We start from the raw sequence: 19,564 nt of genomic DNA on the forward strand, positions 1-19,564 counted from the left end.
ATTATCCCCCATGGGGCGGTTTTCGGTTCCCCATGGGGACTTGGGAACAAAAGCGATTGGGAAACATGCACGAGGAGGATTCAATTGCTCCAGTATATAACCTCAAGATGCGTTGCTGATCAATTGAAGATCTACTCCATCAGACACTCACCAGCTCATTCTTCTACTCGCAAACATCAACTCTCAATCACAATGGGCAAAGAGATCATCAACCCTTCGGTTTCGCACGCCGAAAGCTACGATGTCGAGGCTTCGGTGGCGAAGACGGTTGGCCACGATACCACCGACCAGGCTCGTCTCGGTGCTCAGGCTGAGCATGACCTCCCTCCTTTCGAAGCCGTTCGCAAGTACCCCTGGACAGTTGTCTGGTGTCTCGTCGTCTCCATGTGCGTCATCATGGAAGGCTACGATACCAACCTCCTCTCCAACTTCTACGCCTATCCCGCCTTTGCCAAGAAGTACGGCCATTGGAACGAAGAGACCAACAACTACCAGCTCTCTGCTCCTTGGCAAGCTGGTCTCGGCAATGCTGCAGGAGTTGGTTCGTTCTTTGGAACTCTTCTCAACGGTTACCTCGTCACCAAGTATGGTCACATCAAGGTCCTCATCGGCTCCTTGATCTCTCTTAGCTGCTTTATCTTTATCGTCTTCTTCGCTCCCGACACCAAAGTCCTCCTCGTTGGACAAATCCTCTGCGGTTTCCCCTGGGGTGTCTTCGCTACGACTGCGCCAGCCTATGCCTCTGAAGTTCTTCCCATGTCGCTTCGAGTTTACATGACCAGCTGGACCAACATGTGTTTCATCATCGGACAGCTCATCTCTGCTGGCGTCATGGCTGGTCTTGTCAACACTCCTGCTCCTTGGGCGTATCGCATCCCCTTTGCGCTCCAATGGTTCTGGCCTGTTATTCTGGTGCCTATTCTCTGCTTTGCTCCCGACACTCCCTGGCATCTTGTTCGAATTGGCCGACACGACGATGCCCTCAAGAGCCTCGCCCGACTCCGACCTCGTGCCACCGATGCTGAGCTCCGCGATGCCCTTGGCCTCATTGTCTACACTAACAGCCTCGAAGAGCAGCTTTCCGTCGGCACTTCATACCGCGACTGCTTCAAGGGCTTCGAACTTCGACGAACCGAGATTGCCATCGTTGTATTCGCTGGTCAGATTCTTTCTGGTCTCAACTTTGCCTACAACTCGACCTACTTCTTCCAGCAGATCGGTCTCGACTCTAACACCACCTACCATCTCAACGTTGGCGGAAACGGAATGGCCCTGTTTGCTACCTTGGTATCTTGGTTCTGTGTCATGCCATACGTTGGAAGACGCACGGCCTACCTTTATGGTATGTTCACCATGGCCACTGTCCTTTTCGTCATTGGCGCTCTCAACACTCGAACCGAGAATCATTCAATCGCCATGACCCAAGCTGTCCTCACTCTCGTCTGGACTTTTGTGTTCCAATTGTCTGCTGGTCAGCTCGGCTGGGCTCTTCCTGCTGAGATGGGCTCAACCAGACTCCGACAGAAGACCATCTGCCTCGCCCGCAACGGTTATGCCATCACTGGAGTTGTCGCTGGTGTTCTTCAGCCTTACTTCATGAACCCTACTCAGTGGAACCTTCGAGGTTATACCGGTTTCATCTGGGGAAGCACTGCTTTCATCGTCTTCATTTGGGGCTACTTCCGTCTTCCTGAGACCCGAAACCGCACCTTTGAGGAGCTCGACATTCTGTTCGCCAAGGGTGTTTCGGCACGCAAGTTCAGCTCCTACAAGATCGACTCTTTCGAGGAGGCGGATAGTGCTGTTCATCAGACCGAGAAGGCTTGATCTTTGCAGCCACGGAACTGGGTAGACACTGTCCTCATGTCAGAATACGGAATGGAGTTTGGGGTGAAGGGGAAGAAATTGGTTTAGCTGGTGGATTGACAATATGGATTATGATATGGATCTAAATAACATGATTATTGCGCAACAAGAGCTTTTTTGTGTCCTTAGAGTGATCAGTGACCATCTAGTTTCTGCAGAGTGACCAATCATTCATCAATATCTCTTTCTGCCATCTCATGTTCGCCTATCGTGATTCGAGGTCCTTCAAAGTTCTTTCTTCCATCCACAATCCACTGAATGGCCGATATGACCACAATGACACCAAATGCAACAACACAGTAGTTCATCGTAGTCCCATCAACAGGTAAGGCTGGAGGGAATAGGAAGAGCACGGTGGTAACGATGGTATAGACTAGCCCGATAATGTTTGTTGCCCATCCAAGCCAGTTCGGTAGCTTGAAGGCTCCTTCGGGCAATTGAGATCGACCACGCGCGAGGTGGAGGGCGATGGGGATGCCATAGCTCAGACCAAGAGCCACCACCGAAGACGCGACGATAGCATTGAAGGCAACAGTAGAACCGAGGTAGATACAGCCAAAGATGACCACAATGACAACATTGAGATAAAGGGCGTTCATGGGTACACCAAGCTTGGGGTGAACCTTCCACCAGATGCGTGATGCTGGAAGTCCACCATCTCTTGCGAACGCGAACATCATACGTGATGAAGTCGTCATGACTGCGATGGCAGCAAATACCAGGCAGAGAAGAGGGAACATTAGCAGGCAAATAGCTCCGACTTTGCTGTTGGTGGCCAAGTAGAAGATTTCAAGTAAGGGACCGGCAGTCGAGCCAATGATGGTATCAGCGTTCTTGATTCCACCAGACACGAAGAGTACCACGATGAGAAACAGGAAGCCAGTTGAGATGCCGATGTACTGACAGTACAGCATAATCTTGGGGCCCTCGCTCGCTGCATTGGGAATTTCTTCAATCATGTGAGCAACAGCATCAAACCCTGTAAGTCCAAGTCCTCCCTGCAAGAGACCAAGGAGCCAGGCAATACCGTCTGGCCAACCCGTTGTGTTGATAAAGGTAGCGAATACGTAGTCGGCCGTGGCATAGTCGGGCGCAGCGCACGCGAGCACTGTAATGGAGATGATGAAGAAGCCGGCGATACTCCAGACAAGGGCAAGACCATTGATGCGAGGGAGGAGGGAATGAAGGAAAGCGTTGGTTGCGAAGGCGATAAAGGCGATACCGAGATATATGAGGAATTGGTGCCATCTCTGGAACTCGTAGCTGGGACTTTGGAGCGAGATGATGTTGATGATGAGAGTGCTCGACAAGGAGCAATTCGTCGCAACCAGACAGGCCCAGCCACTGAGATTGATCCAACCCGTGATCCAAGACAGAGGAATCTTCAAAGACGCAGGGGCAATTGTGGCAACCCAATGATACTGTCCACCAGAAGTTGGCTGTGCTGACAGAAACTCAGCTAGACTTGCGGCAAGTGAGAGGTTGCAGATACCAGCCGTGACTAATCCCCAGATCACAGCAACAGGTCCACCTGAAGGTAGAGCGAGCGAAAGTGATGCTGCAAGCGCAGTCCAAGAGTTGAGGATAGCAAAGGCTAAGCCCAGCATTGTCCAGCGACTGAAGTTGCGCTTGAAGGACTGGGAATGACCCAGTTGAGCGAGTTGGTAGTCATCGAGATTGGTGGTTGGTTTGACATCCATTGTGTCAGATGCATCGAGAAAAAGAAGTGGTCAGAATATTTGCTGAAGGGTCGATAGAATGCCTGGGAACTGTCCCGATTATAAACCTCTGATCCAACCATTCCGGACATAACGGTTCCAGCACATGCTGTAAGATCAGCAGCTATCAATATCGGCCGAAGCTAACTCGATTCAATCGCGGGGAAGAAATCCTCGAACCTCATTCGATAAACAAGCAGGATTTCCGTTTGCGCCCTCCGACTACGCTCCGTTTTCACAGGATAAGGATCCGCCGTTATCATTTCCGTGCGGAGAACCCTGGTCAGACTGAAAGCTTGTGATCATGGTTTGGAGATAAGAGGCCGAGATGCTGACACTTGATTCGTCTGATTGTCTTGTTGTCGAAAAATTGCTAGTCAACTGCTCGAAACGGTAAGAGATTAGGCCACCCTTGACATCTGCACGTCGGTGAGATTGATGATTATCGGGATAATCTTGAGCGCTTTGGGAAGTTCGAGGGAGACGCAGTTATCCATTCTCAGCATCGAATTGAAGTATTATCCGATTGGGCACACTGGTAATAATCTCGGCGAACTCCCTTTTTATCCTCAGGCAATGCAACGGTTGATAACGAACTAATAGTTGTCGTAACTGTAGGCTCCGTAACGATATCCACCACCGTTTTGAGTCCCGAAGCATTAGCTGATGATATTCTCAAACGCATCATAACGCAACTCCCAAGGCATTCCGAGACCCTGGTACTCAAAATGGCATTCGTTTGAGTTGCGGTCATTCTGACTAATTCGTTTCCAACTTGCTTCACCAGCGTCAGAACTGCAGAATGCGTCGCGATCTGACCAGTTGCCGTCTCAATTGGTGCAAGCTCCGATGCCTTTGCTGCCAACCCTATAGCCTCTGCAGTCTGCAGCTTCAGTCGCAGCCACGTTCAGGTCGCTGAGGAGGTTCCTGTCTTCGTGTCAGGGCTCTGATAATTGAGATTAGACGCAATGACGGACCAGTCATGGACAGGCACAATTCAAAGGAGATTGGATATGTCTCCTAAATAGATGTTCAAGATCTGGTCAAGTAATGATTATGTATGGGAATTTTTATATAGGCTTGCCAGACTTATTATAGCCTGCATACTTTATAGTTTCATATACCTTTAATGCCTTTCGGCAGTTGTCTGCCGTGGAATTCTGTTGGCGGGCTTGGTGGTGCTTGGCAGTTAGTATCCGTACTTGGCAGGTCTTGTTCCCGCTTATGGGTGACTGCTTTTCTGTATTTGTTCTTTGATCTTCTAAACAAGTTCCTATTACGTAATTAATTATAGAAGAATTATAGAATTTCAGCAACATTGCTATCTTCTTAGCTTAAAGTGCTTTAATAATTTCATAAATTAATTATTAATTCTTTACTTAACACGGTGATGGAACGTAGGGGATAATTAAAAGACAGAGTCCTGACTTCCAGGGGATCCCCCTTGTCGCTGTCTTGAGACCGCGGAATGGGCGGAATTATTAATGTCTAATTATAGCACAATGCACCGAGAAAGAATAACCTACCCTGCTTTTCAAGCATAAGAGGCAGAGTATCCTATTTATGCGATTTAAAGTAATATACTTACTGCTTTATATTATATTACTATATTTTAACCTTAAGTAGGTATGACTTTATTTTCACAACGTGCAGCCTTTGGGCAAACTCCATCCACACGACAAGCTTGCTCGCATAGAAAGGACAGGGCAATACGCGGGTTTGAATCATCACGCCTCCTATCTTCTGCACTCTCTTCTATTGGTGATATAAGCGAATGTGGCTTGAGACTCATTTCCTTTGAGGTTCTCAAAATCTGTAAGAGATAAGGCTAGCCCTACCTCAGTCCAGCGTTGTCCCAGGTATTCGGGTAGTCTTCGGGCCCTGACTCTTGCAAGTGTCAAATGTGGAGCTTTTCCCCTTATGCCATTGTTCCAGGTCAAGGCTAAACTCAGCCCTGGAAGACGGCGTGGGCTGATTCAAAGCCGGCTTCCAAACCTGAGCGAATAGCATCACGAATTACTCGTTGCGAATTGCGCGAGGGTCCGAGTGACACTAGGATGCAGTGCCGTCAACGCCGCAGTGGGGCGGCGTTGTCCTTTATCTCTTAAGTACCAGGCTTTTGGTAACCAACGAACAAGAGCGCCGAGATAACCAGTTGCTTAAAAGACGTTTCGAACATAAGGAAGAATGAGCATTTATATTATCATATCAGGCATCTATCTATTGGATCATGGACCCCTGCCGCTCCTGGTCCCATTGGTACTGGCTCACTTCTGTTAATGAGGCTATTCACCTGGCTGCAATAGTTTGTTTGTCTAACCAAGCCTCGCAACGGTAGTTCGCATTAGTCCAAACAGGCTGAAGACACTAAACTCAGTCTGCGTCAATAGGAGGCTCTCGCGAATAACGATCAAGTGTTCGGGTTACACATCAACGCTAAGCTATGCCCGGGCCGCATGGGTTGGTTGTGAGCTTTCTCTCATACCAATCATATCACAATCTTCACTGGCCGGCAATATTCTGGAAGCTAATCGGGGAAGATATTGCGTAGGGGATGCCACACAAATGGTAAGAAGCCCCCCCCCCCTCGTTATATAATATCTGTCGCATCGTTCAGTATCCGGTAAAGTCAATATAAAAGTAACTGACCTTAGCCGTTTGCAGTCCACAGGACACAGTCGAGAGCTGGAAGTGGTCCAGATTAAACAGATATGGCAATTCGACTCTAAATTAAATACCGCTCGCTTCCTTCACATGTTGCATAGTGTAAAGCTAAATTGCAAACACTAGTCATGCTACTCTCTCCTCAAAACGCCACACTAGCGATAACGGCGTGGACTGACTCGAGAAAATGGAGATCACTTAACTCGAATTGAAATGGCTCAGCCTGTTTACTCTCAACTGGGAATTAACCAACGTCTCTACATATATGTCCATGGAACTTTTGTTCAAAGATCTGCATCCTTCGTCATTTCTCTCCCTTCATTCATGAACTTTTGATCTGAGACAGTTACCCATCATGGTCCAAGCTTTCCCTATCTACCTGCCTCGGCAGCGGGAGCTGATCGCGACATGGGTAATCCTGCCCATGCTGTCAAACATTACAGTCGGGCTTCGGTTTTACGCAAAGTCCAAGACGAGAGGCGTCTATGGCTGGACTGACTGGATGATCATAGCATCCGCCGTATGTCATCTGGTCCTATGAAATGACATTTGTCTTCTAACGCTTGATAGTTCTTCACTGACCTTTTTTTTGTCTTTCTTCTTCTGAGTAAGTCGTCTCTTCTCCTCCATACAATCGAGAGCATGAGAATTTGCCAAAGCTCAATAGCTAACATGTGTCTCCCCACCAGTGCTTATATACGGAGGCATTGGCATCCCTGGATACCCATACACTAGTACTACAGAGCCAACCGACGTTTCGTTGATCCATGATCAGGTACGCCCCGTTCAGTAACACTTCTAGTGCTGTATTAGCTAACAAAGTTTTGGCTCATTAGATTGGCTGGGGCAACAACATCGTCCTCGTGTTCGCAGTCTACTCCTGCAAAGCCTCGATCCTATTCCTCTATCATCGCCTCTTCACAGGCCACAATGGCCCAATGAACATTATAATATACGTGGCATCGGGCATAACCTTTACGTGCTTCTTTGGAAGTTTTATCGGTTATCTCGCCGCCGTACGGCCGATCGAGAAGTGGTGGGCCTGGGGCGATGCGACGGCTGAGCAGTTCCTCGCCATGCAGAACATCAACATCGCCTATGACAGCCTGACGGTTTTCACCGACTTCTTGATCTTTGTACTCCCACTCAAGTCAATCTGGGGGCTGAATATGAACCGCGGAAAAAAGATTGGTATTATTGTATCCTTTTGCTTTGGGTTTATGTAAGTGGCCTTTACCCCTGACACATCAAACACGCCCTCTGCCACTCGACTCCTAAGCAACAGACTGTTACTAACAACATATAACTAGCACCTGTTTCATTGCTCTTGCTCGTGTCGTCTTCACACATGGGTACCAATGGAAGAATCTCTACGATGAAGGAACCTTATGGTCTCTTGCAGGCGTCGAGCCAGTGGCAGGGATTATCTGCGCATGTCTCCCTGGCCTGCGTCCACTGATGCCCAAGACCTTTAAGATGACGTCTTACGGTACTCCGGCAAATCCCAGCAGATTCAGGACTACTGGCACTACGGCGACGGATAATGCTAAGAGGAGTACTAATAGGGAGCCCAACCCATTCAGGGTCCTGAATGATGATAGCTCGGTGACACAATTCCGAACTGTCAGAGAGGTCCCTTCGAGATCGGAGATAAGCGATGAGTACATTGAGCTTGAAGAGCAACGGCCTAAGGCTTTTGATACCTAGTGAGGAATTATTCCAACTCAAGACATGCATCTATTTCTTTTTTTTTTTTTTTTTTTTTTTGCTATCTATTGAACCTTTTTGCCATATCTGGCACTCCATTTCAACATTTCAGTGTCTCCTTTTATCACAAACCGGTGCCTAACTCAACAAGATGACAGTAGGTGGCCGAAGCTGGGAATGACTGTAATACCAAGTCCCTTAATTGTAGGCCTGACTATGAAGTTTCTTAGGTCTTGAGCTGTAAGTATCACGGCAGGCACACCAGCCTGTTCTGTCTCACTGTCCTCTAGTAGAGAGGCATACAGTCAACATGAGTCTATGAAGCTATTATTGCTCCAGATACAAGTCTAGTCTCGGGTCTTTGCGCGAGTGTCAGGGCTAGGGCAACCCCCTTATGCACCAGAATGGCTATGACACAAGGTTTGTGGCGGTTGGGCGATGGTGTTGTGGGGAGCAAGCCCAGGACGTGACCATTCCTTTAGATAGGAGAATTGCACGCAGCTCCAGCAATTAGTAATTGGTAAAGATGAGAAACTTGATATAATATGAAGCTATAAGTAAATTATAACTAAACTGGCAAAACAACCTTGACTCCCATGTACTCTCGTTGGTGCATGAGCTTTCCATCAATCAGAACTTGATGAGCACCAACTCTATTGTTCACTGTATCGGTAGGATCCGTACATGTCGCGATCTGAATCTCACGCCATTCTCTGTTGGTAGGAACGAGCTTGCCTTGCTGCGTTCGCTTCTTGAACTCGGCGTACACCCCTTGATCTTCGACACAACCCTCGCGTTGAATAAGGGGAGATTCTGTCACATAGTCAGTAACATGAAGTCGGATGGACAGTAAATCCCAACTTACCAGCAGCTGGTGTCATACGCAAGTTACCAACGGAGCTGTTGAAAAGCACCAATGAGAGACGCTCGTAGTTGCGTTGGTCAACCGGGGGCTTGTAGACACGGTGACGAGTGGCTTTAAAGTGTCCCCCTGACACGATCTCGAGAGTATCACCGATATTGACCACGAGAGCACCCGGCTTATAGGGGGCATAGTACCACTTCTCATCCTGGCCCCAGATCTGAAGGCAAGAGACAGGAACGGAAAAGAGCAGGGTGGTGAGACCAAAGTCTGTATGACCATGCATGCGAAGGCCCTTGGAAGCCTCTTCTGTGGTCTTCTGCACAGGTCTGAATAGTGCATGTCTGAAGTAGCCCTCGCCAGTTGGGCTGCCGTGCGACTGGACGTTTTCCCAAAGGTAATCGTCTGGGAGCTCGAGAACGCGGGAGAAGAGAGTCAGGAGACGACGGTTGACCGAGCCAGTCAGATAATTGGCAAAAGACTCGATCTCATCCATGAAGGGATGGAGACAGGTAGGGACGCGGTTAATGTCCTCCCAGTCGGGTCGGTACCAGTTGAACTGTTCAATGCCATCAGGAGGTCCACGGTGACGCTATTCGATAGAAACAGTCAGCCAGCTAGTTCAATTGAAGAAAGTAATGGATCAACGGCGGGGAAAAAGGTTTACCTTGAAGCCAAATGGATGTTTATAGCCAGACCAGACACCAGAGTCAGGGTTGAAGAGTAGACGTTCCTTGTCCTCCTCCGAGATGTTGTTGTACATATACTGGGCGATGGCGAATTGGCGATGGAGCTGTGGTATAAGTCGTCAGCGACAGTGGTTTCATGTCGAATGCATTGCATCGTACCTGTTCTAGCGAGATACCATAATTCTCAAGGAATAGGAACCCATCCTCGCGAATAGCTCTCTTGACTTGGTTGACCAAGTCTTGCACAACCGCAGGATCATCCGAGTCAAGCAAAGAAAGATCAATAGAAGTGAGTTCGGCAAATTGCTCCTTTTGCTGTGTCACTGGTGGGGGAATCCACTCAGGGACGAAAGGCTTGCCAGGCAATTCGGCTGAAGGGGGACTAAATGGAGCTGCTGGCGACATGTTGAGAAATTTTAATGATGTTTAGATAGAGAGATAGTTGTTATGGATTGTGATTTCTTGGTCTGCTTCAGATCGTGGTTTGATGGTTGATTGTTCTGCTCTTATACAGCTAACTGCGGTTGTTGTTTGGTCGAGCTCCGCCTCTCGGAGATGGTGTAGGACAGAGTCCGGCTTCCAGAGTTCAACAACGTACGATCAACTCACGTGCCTCAGCTATCTAGCTCCAACACCAATGTCTATCCTGCCCAGTATCGATACTACATCGCTTGCTGATTGATAGTGCCTCATCACAATCAATCAAGCTCCTCCCCGAGATGGCTGAAGCCAGTGATCGCCCTGGGCCTGCACCTCATTGGGATTAAGGCCGGAGGACAAAAGAACCAATTGGGAGGAGCTAGCGCTGGCTGTAGGGGCCGGGTAAGGTACTTGGGAGGAGCTCCTCCCAGATAAGTGGCCAATCAGCTAATCCCGAAATCCACCATGAACAAGAGATGAATATGATAAGGGTACGGTTCTTTGCTCAGTACCTGGGTATCAATCATCATTCAAACCATTCACAAGTCATCAGACAATTGCTCGCAACATCTGCCTCACCTTCAGCCTCATTCTACCTCACAAGCAACCATGTCTCGCCAACTTATTTCCAGCGAAAAGTTCCCTCCTAAGCCCCACAACTGTAAGTCGGCTAAACCCCAGGTCCTCCATTGAGAGAGAAAACATCACTGACACCTATCGACCTTGCGCAGGCCCAGCCACCAAAGTACCTGGTCTAGTCTTCTGTGCCGGACAGACTGCTACTGGCGAGATTAAGCAGGCAACAGTGCGTTTCTCAAGTCCCAACCTACTGCTGCACCCTCTAACCTATTGTACAGAGAACTGTTCTCCAGAATCTCAAGGAGGTGCTTGAGCTCTCCGGCTCCTCTCTTGAGCAGGTTGTCAAGTACAATGTCTACCTGGCTGACATGAAGGACTTTGCTGCTATGAACGAGGTGTACATAGATTTCCTGCCCCAGCCCATGCCTTCGCGCTCGTGCCTCCAGGCTCTTCCTCCTGGTGACGGTACTGTCATTGAGATTGAGTGTATTGCGCAGGCTTAGTTGGACTTGAAAAGTAAAAGATTAGACCAGGTTTTAAGGGCTTTATAGATAGAGAATGTCACTCCTAGCTTTATAGCATGGTGCACTAGTGGAACATGATCGACAGTTATACCTCCGGGGAAGGTTTGTCATCAGCAGAACCCGTAATATGCTGAATAATGCAAATTCACATTAGTAAATGTGACAGTCTAAGCCCATTTGTAAGATATCGGACCATTTCTCATAGCTAACTTACGATGGGAACTATGTGTGAGCCGATCCCACCTTGCACGACTCGGTGAATCGAAGCGATGAAGTCTTGATCATATCAAGCGTGGCCACCTTGATTGTTCCATCTAATTTCCAGATATATGGAATAAGGCTAGTTGAGGCTTAGAAATACTTGTTCATAATGTGTCTAGGCACGTCATGATAATCTTGCCAAGCTGCCACTGCTGCCTTCGTCCGAAAACCCTTCTGGCCCACTCTAGAGCCCCATTTGTATCTCCGTCTTCAACGCCAACAACCTGCATCGTTCCGAGCGTACTACCTCGCATCAACTGCCAGGCAATTACGAAAGCCTTGAAGGCGTATAACATGATCCAAGGCGCCTCCGAGTCTGGTACAAGGGGCGAGTCGAGATATGTGAGAAACCAGTCGATATGAGGTTTGATGACTTGCGCAGTATTGGACTCGCACAGAAACTCGCACGATGGTGCCAGATATGTCGTCTGCTGCAAGACTGCATCCATTGTCCCACCTACGATGCCACAGGTATGTGACGGCGACCATATCCGCACATCGATCATGGCAGACTGCCAGGTAGCTTCACACAACGCTCCACGGGGCCAATTTGCGTGCTCCAACCCGGACTGGACAACAGGACCCAACGCTTCGAGGGACTTGCGCAATGGTTCAAGCCTTTCTGTGCTAATCATTCCTGTCATGGCACTCCAGCCCGACGTTTCTTGAGCGCTGGATGCAAGGAACTGGGTGATATTTATGGCTCCATATGGGTCAAACGAGGGAAAAGAGCTGGGATCTGATGCCAATGACAAAAAGAGTCGAACAGCATCGGGATACTGAACCGGTGGGCCAGGGACGACGGCAACTAATTTTTTATGCGCCCACTCGGCTGCTGAAGATGCCGCCCACTGATCCTGAGGGCATGGCAGCTCGTGCTTGATCTCGAGATGTGAGAATTGTCGGGGTATCGAGAGAAACTGATACCATAACGTGTCGATTTGATGGGCAGCGAAGAGCGTCCTCTTATGCGACTCGGCCTCGATGAATGTGCGCCACAAGGAATTAAGGCACGGGGTTTTGGACGTGAGCTCGGTCGGTAAGGGTATAGACAGTCCACTTGATCGAGCGAGCGAGATCATTCTGGTGTGAGTCTTGAGTCCATAGGCTGAGTGGTTACCGCAAAGATACATCATGGCGTATATCTCGAGTAAGAGGAGAGATTGCACAAGCGATAGGGTACGTGTTGAGTCATCTGGCCCATTATCGTCGCCAGACACGAGATCACGAGCGCGATGGTAGCACCTCTCGGATAAGCTCACGCCTGACCCTTGCTGATCACTACGATCTGGATCTACGCCATATTGATATGCTATGCAAAGCATGCTGAGGAGTAAGTGGCTTGGGATGGAGGCGGAATCAAATGTCGGCTGATGCAGAAAAGGCAGAAAGTGGGATACATGCTTGAAATACAATTGACAGCCTTGTGTAATTTGGCTGGTCGACGGATACCAGTCATTCTGGCCCTGGTTGAGGTCAATTGATCCGTACAATAACCTTTCGGGGCTCCCTTGATCGAGGCTAAAGTTGAGAAGACTCATTCCAGAGGGCGAATTCGACATGTTGAGATTGCACGAAGGCTCGAGAAAGTTGACGCCTGCCAACTGAGAAGCAGTCGGGCCCAACAGCATGGACGCTTGCGATGAGAATGACGTGGCGAGCATTTGGGTATCGTTCAGATCTGAGGGCAAGCTACTGGAAAGGTTGATAGCATCGTCATCGGTAGATGCTTGTCGAAAAAGCTGATCTGTGTCAACCTCCGCCTCACTGGTCTGCGACGGCGGCGTAGGTGCATGGCGCTGCAGGTCGCTCTGAGGTGAGTTTCCTCCTCGTGAAGTCTTTTCCATACGGTCCATGTGTTTTCGCTTCATGTGCCGGTGACGTAGATCCGGGCGCGAAAAGGTGGCAGGGCAGAGGTGGCAGGGTATAGAGGCATTGCTGGAAGAGCGAGAATGTAGCGCAGCGTGACGCTTCAGGTTCTCATGGCGGGTGAAGCGACTTGAACATACTTGACATTGGAAAGGTTGTGAGGACGGTGGAGAGGTGGCTATGCTGCGGGTGCTTGTTGATGCCATTATGAGCTGGTTTGTCCGCGGTTATATATGTATGTATGCATCAATGGCTGGGTTGAGTTGAAATGACTGACAATTTCCCCCAGACAATCCCCTTCCAGTTGCTCCCTCTCTTCCCCGCAATCTGCAATGCATTGTGGGTCATCATTATCTTCAGGGATATGATAGGCTCCACTAACTTATCTCTCTCATGACGCTTGTTGACTGACCATGGCTTCTATTGGTCCGTCAGAACGCCTATCACCAACTGACAATCACGGGCTCCAGTTTTATAAATCGTTATCTTTATCGGTTATCAACTTATCATACGGAGTACCCATCCACTCTGAAACATACCCTATATACTCAACACACTGGATCTTCTTGTGCAATGCAGTCCCTCTTATCCAGAATCAGCTCCATGTATCAGTTCTGTGCGTATTAGAAACTATGTTGCAATTGTTGTTTATAAAATTGTACCCTAATGCATTACTTGTAGGTGGACATGTGACGAGGCATGGAAACCTCACAATGCACTATTTATCTATTTACAAAGCCCATTCTGACACACGCGACACGTCACTCGCCATAGCAATCAGTACATTTCGTAACGCCATCCAAGCTGAACCATCTCCTCAGTAACACCGCCCTTGATAACCTTGTCTATCTCCTCAGGATCGCCAGAGTCCAGTCGCTTATTCTCGCGTAAGACGAGCCAGCGGTAGAAAGTGATAGTGCCGGCGAAAAGAAAGGCGCAACCCATAAGAGTGCCGAATGCCGCATAAAAGTGAGGAGGAGCATAGTACAAGTATGAAGCCCAGATATTGGAGGTGCCACCAATAGCATTGACAAGGGCAGATGCTGCAGCACGCTTCGAGACAGGACGTGCGAGATGAAGGTTGATAGTCTTGTAAAGCACAAGCTGAGGACCAACAGACGCAAAGGGAAGAATCATCATGGAGAAGTAGCGAGCAGGGACATTAAGTGTAGACATGGGGATGATGTACATGCCAATGGCAATGGCGATGCATCCGATGATGATGGGGTATGCTGTGTTCTTCCGGTCGCTATACCACATCAACACCCAGTAGACGGCCCCAGCGAGGACGTAGGGTGGTGCAGTAAGGAGTAGGCTGACAGTGCTGCCAAAGTTGAGCGAGGCAACCAAAGTTGGAAAGTAGTTGGCAATCGAGCCCTGTGCCTGAGAAAGCAGGTTGCACAGGATGAGAAGCAGAAGCTTGGGGTCAGACAGAGCCTTTCCAAAGCTCTTGAGAGTGCTTTCCTTTTCTGACCCCTCAGCTGCACCAGTTGTTGACTCGATACGCCACACGGCAAGGTCTCGCTCGGGTTGGGAAAGGATTCGGCTGTTGTAGGGAAACTCGGGCATGAAAAAGGCACAAACAACACCAATTCCAACCGTGGCAGAACCCTCAATAATGAAGAGCCACTGCCAACCCTTGATTCCATGTCGACCGTCGAGCTGAAAGATGGCTGCGGCAAAAAGGCCGCCGAACGCGTTGCCGACTTGTTGGGCGATGTAGAGACTGGCAATTCGTTTTCCGAGCTCGGTCTTGGTATACCATGCGGAGAGGTAGTATATGGCACTGGAGATGAGTCAGAAATGTCTCTCTATCTGTTGAAGGAAGTGGATGATTCTTACCCTGGAAAGAAGACGGCCTCAGCGACACCGAGAATGGCTCTGACAGCGAGAAGTTGACCATAGTTTTTGACCAGAGCCGTGCAGGCTGAGATTGTCCCCCAAATGACCACAGCAACACAAATGTACATACCCGGCCGAGGAATCCTTGCAATAATGAGATTGCTTGGGATCTGGAACGGTAGGTAACCGACAAAGAGGATTGATATAGCAGTAGCAAATTCCTCCGTGGTCATATTGAGGTCTTCGGTGATGCCATGGAGTTTGGCCGCGGCCAGGTTCTGCCGATCGATATAGTTGAGGATGTACAATATTCCGATGATGGGCAGGATGATGGAATCGATCTTGCGAACCAGTTTCTTGTTCATTGTAGCGATCTCTTCCTCGGTGAGGTGCAAGAGGGTTTCGGGCATCCTCTGATAGGCAGTGCTGGTACCCTCGGCGTGAGACGAGGGTGACCGCTTGAGGGATTCATCCACAGCGACGGTAGCCATGATGGCAATGTTTTTCGTGACTTGGAGTGGTGAGGGATAAAGGGACGAGGATGGCTGTCTGGAATTTTCGTTCCAACACTCGTCGGGAGACGAGTCTATAAATCCACCGACAGGCCGGACATAGCGTTATCTCGACGCATATAACGAGGTCCTCCAAGGTCTCGTGGCGGACGACGAATGACTGGGGGTTGATTAGAATGCGGGGATGAAATGCGTTAGCTCGGCGACGCGACTCAAGCTCTAAGCTGAAGTCAAACGCTGTAGATACCAGAATCCGGGGTCCAGCCGGGAGTTGCCGTTATGGTTAGTCCGGTTTTCCAACCAGATTAGCAGTCTTATCGGTTGGGTTTACCGATTACTCGGAGGAGGAGCTCACTGGACAGGGCCTGCAGGAAGATTAACCATTCCCCTGCAGCCGGGGAGAGCTCCTCCCTGTGGATCCAGCATTACGCTATGGTAAACGGAGGCGTTCAATTGCTATTTTTTAGGAGAAATTGTAGATAATTACCTTTGTTATAATTGGAAGAATTCATGCAATTTAATCAGGACATATAAACGCATCATAACAACAACTCACTGTCTTATCGGCATCAACAACAACCCATCAAATTGTCTTCACACTTGCTTGCATAGCCAAAAAGAATTCCATCAAGTCTTTTTGCAAAACCACAAAGCAACCATGACGCAAAAAACCTATCCTACGGCCCTCACAACAACTATTGAGAACCCTCGATTAAGGTTTCTCAATAAAATCAAGGCTGGGGAGTTTCCCTTGATGACCTTTGTTGCAATCCCCAGTGTGCGCCAAGCTCAGATTGTTGCTTTGACCGGCCTGGACGGCATCATCCTTGACTGTGAGCACGGACACATTGGAGATGACTCGATGCACAACTCAGTGGCGGCTATTTCAGCCCTTGGGGTGTCGCCTATCATCCGTATCCGCGGACCTGCCCACGATATCATCAAGCGAGCCCTTGACACTGGCGCGCATGGTATAATGGTTCCTCAAATCAACAACGCAGACGAGGCAAGGCAAATTGTCGCGTCTTCCAAGTTCCCGCCTCAGGGCGTTCGAGGCCAGGGCTCTGCATTCCCTGCCATTGGTCACGGTCTCACAACACCTGAGTACATGAAGTCTGCCAACGAGACCATCATCACTATGATTCAAATAGAGACTCGCGCTGGTGTCGAGAACGTCGATGAGATTGCTGCCACTCCCGGCGTGGACATGCTGTTCATTGGGCCCAATGATCTTGCTCAGTCACTACTGGGATACGTACCTGCGCGAGGTGATGAGCCTGAATTTGTTGCTGCTATTGATAAGATCATCAATGCTGGTCGCCGACATGGCAAGTGGGTTGGCCGTATGGTTAATAACGGCTCGGCCGCAAAGGAGGAGAGGTCGCGGTATGACACTGTAGCTATTACAGGAGACACAAAAGCTATTCAGAACTGGTATATAGCTGAGTTTGATATTGCTCGGTCTTGAAGAGGAACGCTTATGAATTTCAATCAACACTCTCAACCTTTTAGTCCTATCTAGCTGGTATCCTACTAAGAAGGTTTCAGAAAACCTGTTACGATATGTATTCATAATTGTGGTCTAATAAAATTCCATGATATAATACTCAATTCACGTATGACATCTTGCCAAGTGAAGCTGTCGACGTTCAAAGTAACAGGTTATTAGCGCTCTCAGCCTTGAAGCTCGTGAGAGAATGCCTGTAACAGGCTTTGCAGACCTTAAAACGCGTTTTGCAATAAATAATTAGCTCTTTGAGGAGGAAACAAACAACATCCATCATTGTAGATCTCGGAATTTGACGAAGAAGAGATACGATTGGCTCCTCAGAAGAGTGACAAGGGCTGGTATCAGCTGCACCTGAACCCCTGGCTTCTCACAGTTGATTGACTGAAATGGGTGTAGCGGAAGCCCAGTCTGATCAATCACAGGCTCGAGTTCAAATGATCCGACAAGGAATAAAACAGTCCAAGTGGACTATCCGCAATATTTCAGCTTGTAGCCAATCCAGTAGTCTGTTTGACCAGAGCCAACAGGGATGCAACAACTGTGACAACTACAGGGGGCTCAGGTGTCCGTGTGCAACGAATCATGATACAACTGCTATGACCAGTTTGTCAGTGGGCGCAGCAATTATAACGTTTGATGTTCAAAATAACCATATATGAGTGGTTTATGGTTTGTGGAGCGAATCGCACTGTAGATATGGTCAAAACACGTTTTGGCGTTTTGTTTAATAAAGAGGCTGTGCTCTTCGGTTCTCTCGGGAGACGAGGATTCCGGGTCTTGGCTAAGAGGGTCGTAGCGAGAGTGAAGCCGTTTAGTGATATGTTTGTAGAGACTACCATTCATTGTGAAGCTCTTGAATGTCTCATAGGGTGTCTTGTGTTTCCTTGGCTTGTCTCTTGTAGTGATATGTGTATAACAAAACCGCAAGGAAAAGACAAGAGACATTGTAAGATTTCTCTATAAGAGATCTCCATTTCCCTTCATCGATAATTCTAATCATCATCATCAGCCTCAGCATCTTCATACCATCAGTCCACTCCTCTTTTAATTTATTCACTTCTATTTCCTGCCGGTCAGGTTTTTAATTATCCTTCCGAGTTCTTTAATCACACGGCCAACTTTGCTACTTGACCCTCCACCACAAGAACATTCATAATGGCCCCCATCAAGAACATCATCTTTGCTCTTTTCGTCGCTGCCGATATGGCAGCTGCCCACAGCGTAATCACCAATGCAGTTGGAGACGCTGGCGGCTCTGGCATGGCTCTCGGTGTTGACACATCCACTCCTCGCGATGGTACCAGACGCCGTCCCTTCCAAACCGATGCTACTCGCTTCCGCGGTGATGCAGCTGACACAGTTGGCGAGACGCTCGCTGGTGGTGACAACCAGATCGAGCAGGGCACGCTCGACATTATGGAAGAGACTGGCAGTCAGCTTCCTCAAGTCAACCCTGGCGGCAGCCTTGAGATGACTGTCCACCAAGTCAATTCTGATGGCGCTGGACCTTATACATGTATGATCAATGCTGATGGAACCGGTACTTCGTGGGATAACATCCAAGTAACCACCAACGTTGAGGGCAACGATCGCGGCCGTAACCGCGATGGTGAGATGGGGGATTTTCCTCTTGTTGCCTCTATCCCTGCTGGACAGAACTGCACGGGCTCGGTTGCTGGTGAGGAGAATGTTTGCCTTGTTCGTTGCCAGAACCCGGCGCGGGCTGGTCCTTTCGGTGGTGTTATTCCAGTTCAAATGGCCCAAGCTACCGGTAACAATGGCAACAACAACAACGCTGATACCGGTAACGCTGGTAACACTGGTAACACTGGTAACACTGGTAACACTGGTAACACTGGTAACACTGGTAACACTGGTAACACTGGTAACACTGGTAACACTGGTAACACTGGTAACACTGGCGATGCAGACAACACGGGCAGCGCGGGCAACAATAACGGCAACGGCAACGGCAACGCTGATGAGGATGATGAAGATACCCAGGACCAGAACGACACCAACACCAACAACCGTAACAAACGCCGCGCTACTCATTTCTCTGCATAATCATCTGGCGATTGTCAATGAAAGAGGTCTGAGATCGATGGAACATGAGAAGACGTGGACATGAGACTGAAATGAAGGGCAGATGATGACTAGGCGGCTCTGTAGTGGAGTATATTAAGAAGACAATGTACAATATACAAATATGCCGACCGACTTAGTGTTTAATTGTGTTACCATGAATATCAACACTTAATGGTCTGACTGCTGTTTCTAGTGTTGTACTTAAGATGACAGCTGATATGTTACCTTCAGGTGGGATACATGATTAACGGCTTTTCTTCAACAATCATCATCTCCGTAGCTTGATTCGCGGTGGCATCTTGATTGAGAGAAACTGTTTACGAAAAGTTGCAAAATAGATGCCAATATCACTCGTTGACTGTTGACTTCTGATTATATGCTGCACCCATACCCAATAGATCCCGTATTAACCTGGACTAGTCTTCATGGTGCTCTTCTCAAGTCCTCTCAAAC

The 19,564-nt window shown here is 48.7% G+C and overlaps 9 protein-coding genes across 9 annotated transcripts; 5 read left to right on the top strand and 4 right to left on the bottom strand.

Annotated features, from left to right (window-relative positions):
- Positions 1–51: 51 nt before the first annotated feature.
- FOBCDRAFT_150883 (general substrate transporter) lies at positions 52–2,056 on the top strand. The gene has a single exon (XM_031180340.3). The coding sequence runs from the start codon at positions 193–195 to the stop codon at positions 1,825–1,827; it is 1,635 nt and encodes a 544-aa protein (XP_031041108.2). The 5' UTR covers positions 52–192; the 3' UTR covers positions 1,828–2,056.
- On the bottom strand, positions 2,034–3,566 carry FOBCDRAFT_234889 (amino acid/polyamine transporter I; the record flags this gene model as incomplete). Its single annotated transcript, XM_031180341.2, has 1 exon — positions 2,034–3,566. One exon carries the CDS (start codon positions 3,564–3,566, stop codon positions 2,034–2,036), a length of 1,533 nt encoding a protein of 510 aa, XP_031041109.2.
- Positions 3,567–6,603: 3,037 nt separating this feature from the next.
- Positions 6,604–7,955, top strand: FOBCDRAFT_123067 (uncharacterized protein; the record flags this gene model as incomplete). The annotated part of the gene is made up of 5 exons (XM_031180342.2): positions 6,604–6,768; positions 6,819–6,855; positions 6,938–7,023; positions 7,085–7,470; positions 7,559–7,955. The coding sequence occupies 5 exons, from the start codon at positions 6,604–6,606 to the stop codon at positions 7,953–7,955; spliced, it is 1,071 nt and encodes a 356-aa protein (XP_031041110.2).
- Positions 7,956–8,523: 568 nt separating this feature from the next.
- FOBCDRAFT_234891 (uncharacterized protein) lies at positions 8,524–9,911 on the bottom strand (the record flags this gene model as incomplete). Its single annotated transcript, XM_031180343.2, has 4 exons — positions 8,524–8,768; positions 8,821–9,409; positions 9,485–9,610; positions 9,666–9,911. 4 exons carry the CDS (start codon positions 9,909–9,911, stop codon positions 8,524–8,526), a joined length of 1,206 nt encoding a protein of 401 aa, XP_031041111.2.
- Positions 9,912–10,535: 624 nt separating this feature from the next.
- On the top strand, positions 10,536–11,008 carry FOBCDRAFT_313271 (Endoribonuclease L-PSP/chorismate mutase-like protein; the record flags this gene model as incomplete). Its single annotated transcript, XM_031180344.2, has 3 exons — positions 10,536–10,587; positions 10,658–10,731; positions 10,784–11,008. 3 exons carry the CDS (start codon positions 10,536–10,538, stop codon positions 11,006–11,008), a joined length of 351 nt encoding a protein of 116 aa, XP_031041112.1.
- A 377-nt stretch (positions 11,009–11,385) lies between these two features.
- Positions 11,386–13,365, bottom strand: FOBCDRAFT_254832 (fungal-specific transcription factor domain-containing protein; the record flags this gene model as incomplete). Its single annotated transcript, XM_031180345.3, has 1 exon — positions 11,386–13,365. One exon carries the CDS (start codon positions 13,363–13,365, stop codon positions 11,395–11,397), a length of 1,971 nt encoding a protein of 656 aa, XP_031041113.2. The 3' UTR covers positions 11,386–11,394.
- A 571-nt stretch (positions 13,366–13,936) lies between these two features.
- Positions 13,937–15,492, bottom strand: FOBCDRAFT_123899 (major facilitator superfamily domain-containing protein; the record flags this gene model as incomplete). Its single annotated transcript, XM_054702558.1, has 3 exons — positions 13,937–14,945; positions 15,002–15,086; positions 15,132–15,492. The coding sequence occupies 3 exons, from the start codon at positions 15,490–15,492 to the stop codon at positions 13,937–13,939; spliced, it is 1,455 nt and encodes a 484-aa protein (XP_054558533.1).
- A 679-nt stretch (positions 15,493–16,171) lies between these two features.
- FOBCDRAFT_123414 (Pyruvate/Phosphoenolpyruvate kinase-like domain-containing protein) lies at positions 16,172–16,981 on the top strand (the record flags this gene model as incomplete). The annotated part of the gene is made up of 1 exon (XM_031180347.2): positions 16,172–16,981. The coding sequence occupies one exon, from the start codon at positions 16,172–16,174 to the stop codon at positions 16,979–16,981; it is 810 nt and encodes a 269-aa protein (XP_031041115.2).
- A 1,197-nt stretch (positions 16,982–18,178) lies between these two features.
- FOBCDRAFT_123428 (uncharacterized protein) lies at positions 18,179–19,090 on the top strand (the record flags this gene model as incomplete). The annotated part of the gene is made up of 2 exons (XM_059607769.1): positions 18,179–18,872; positions 18,954–19,090. 2 exons carry the CDS (start codon positions 18,179–18,181, stop codon positions 19,088–19,090), a joined length of 831 nt encoding a protein of 276 aa, XP_059463707.1.
- Between the last annotated feature and the right edge of the window lie 474 nt (positions 19,091–19,564).

This window comes from Fusarium oxysporum, chromosome I (genome assembly GCF_013085055.1).
Source record: "Fusarium oxysporum Fo47 chromosome I, complete sequence".
NCBI classification, from domain to species: domain Eukaryota; kingdom Fungi; phylum Ascomycota; class Sordariomycetes; order Hypocreales; family Nectriaceae; genus Fusarium; species Fusarium oxysporum.

Coding starts and splice junctions, on each gene's coding strand:
- FOBCDRAFT_150883 (XM_031180340.3), top strand. CDS start 193: ATGGGCAAAGAGATCATCAACCCTTCGGTTTCGCACGCCGAAAGCTAC.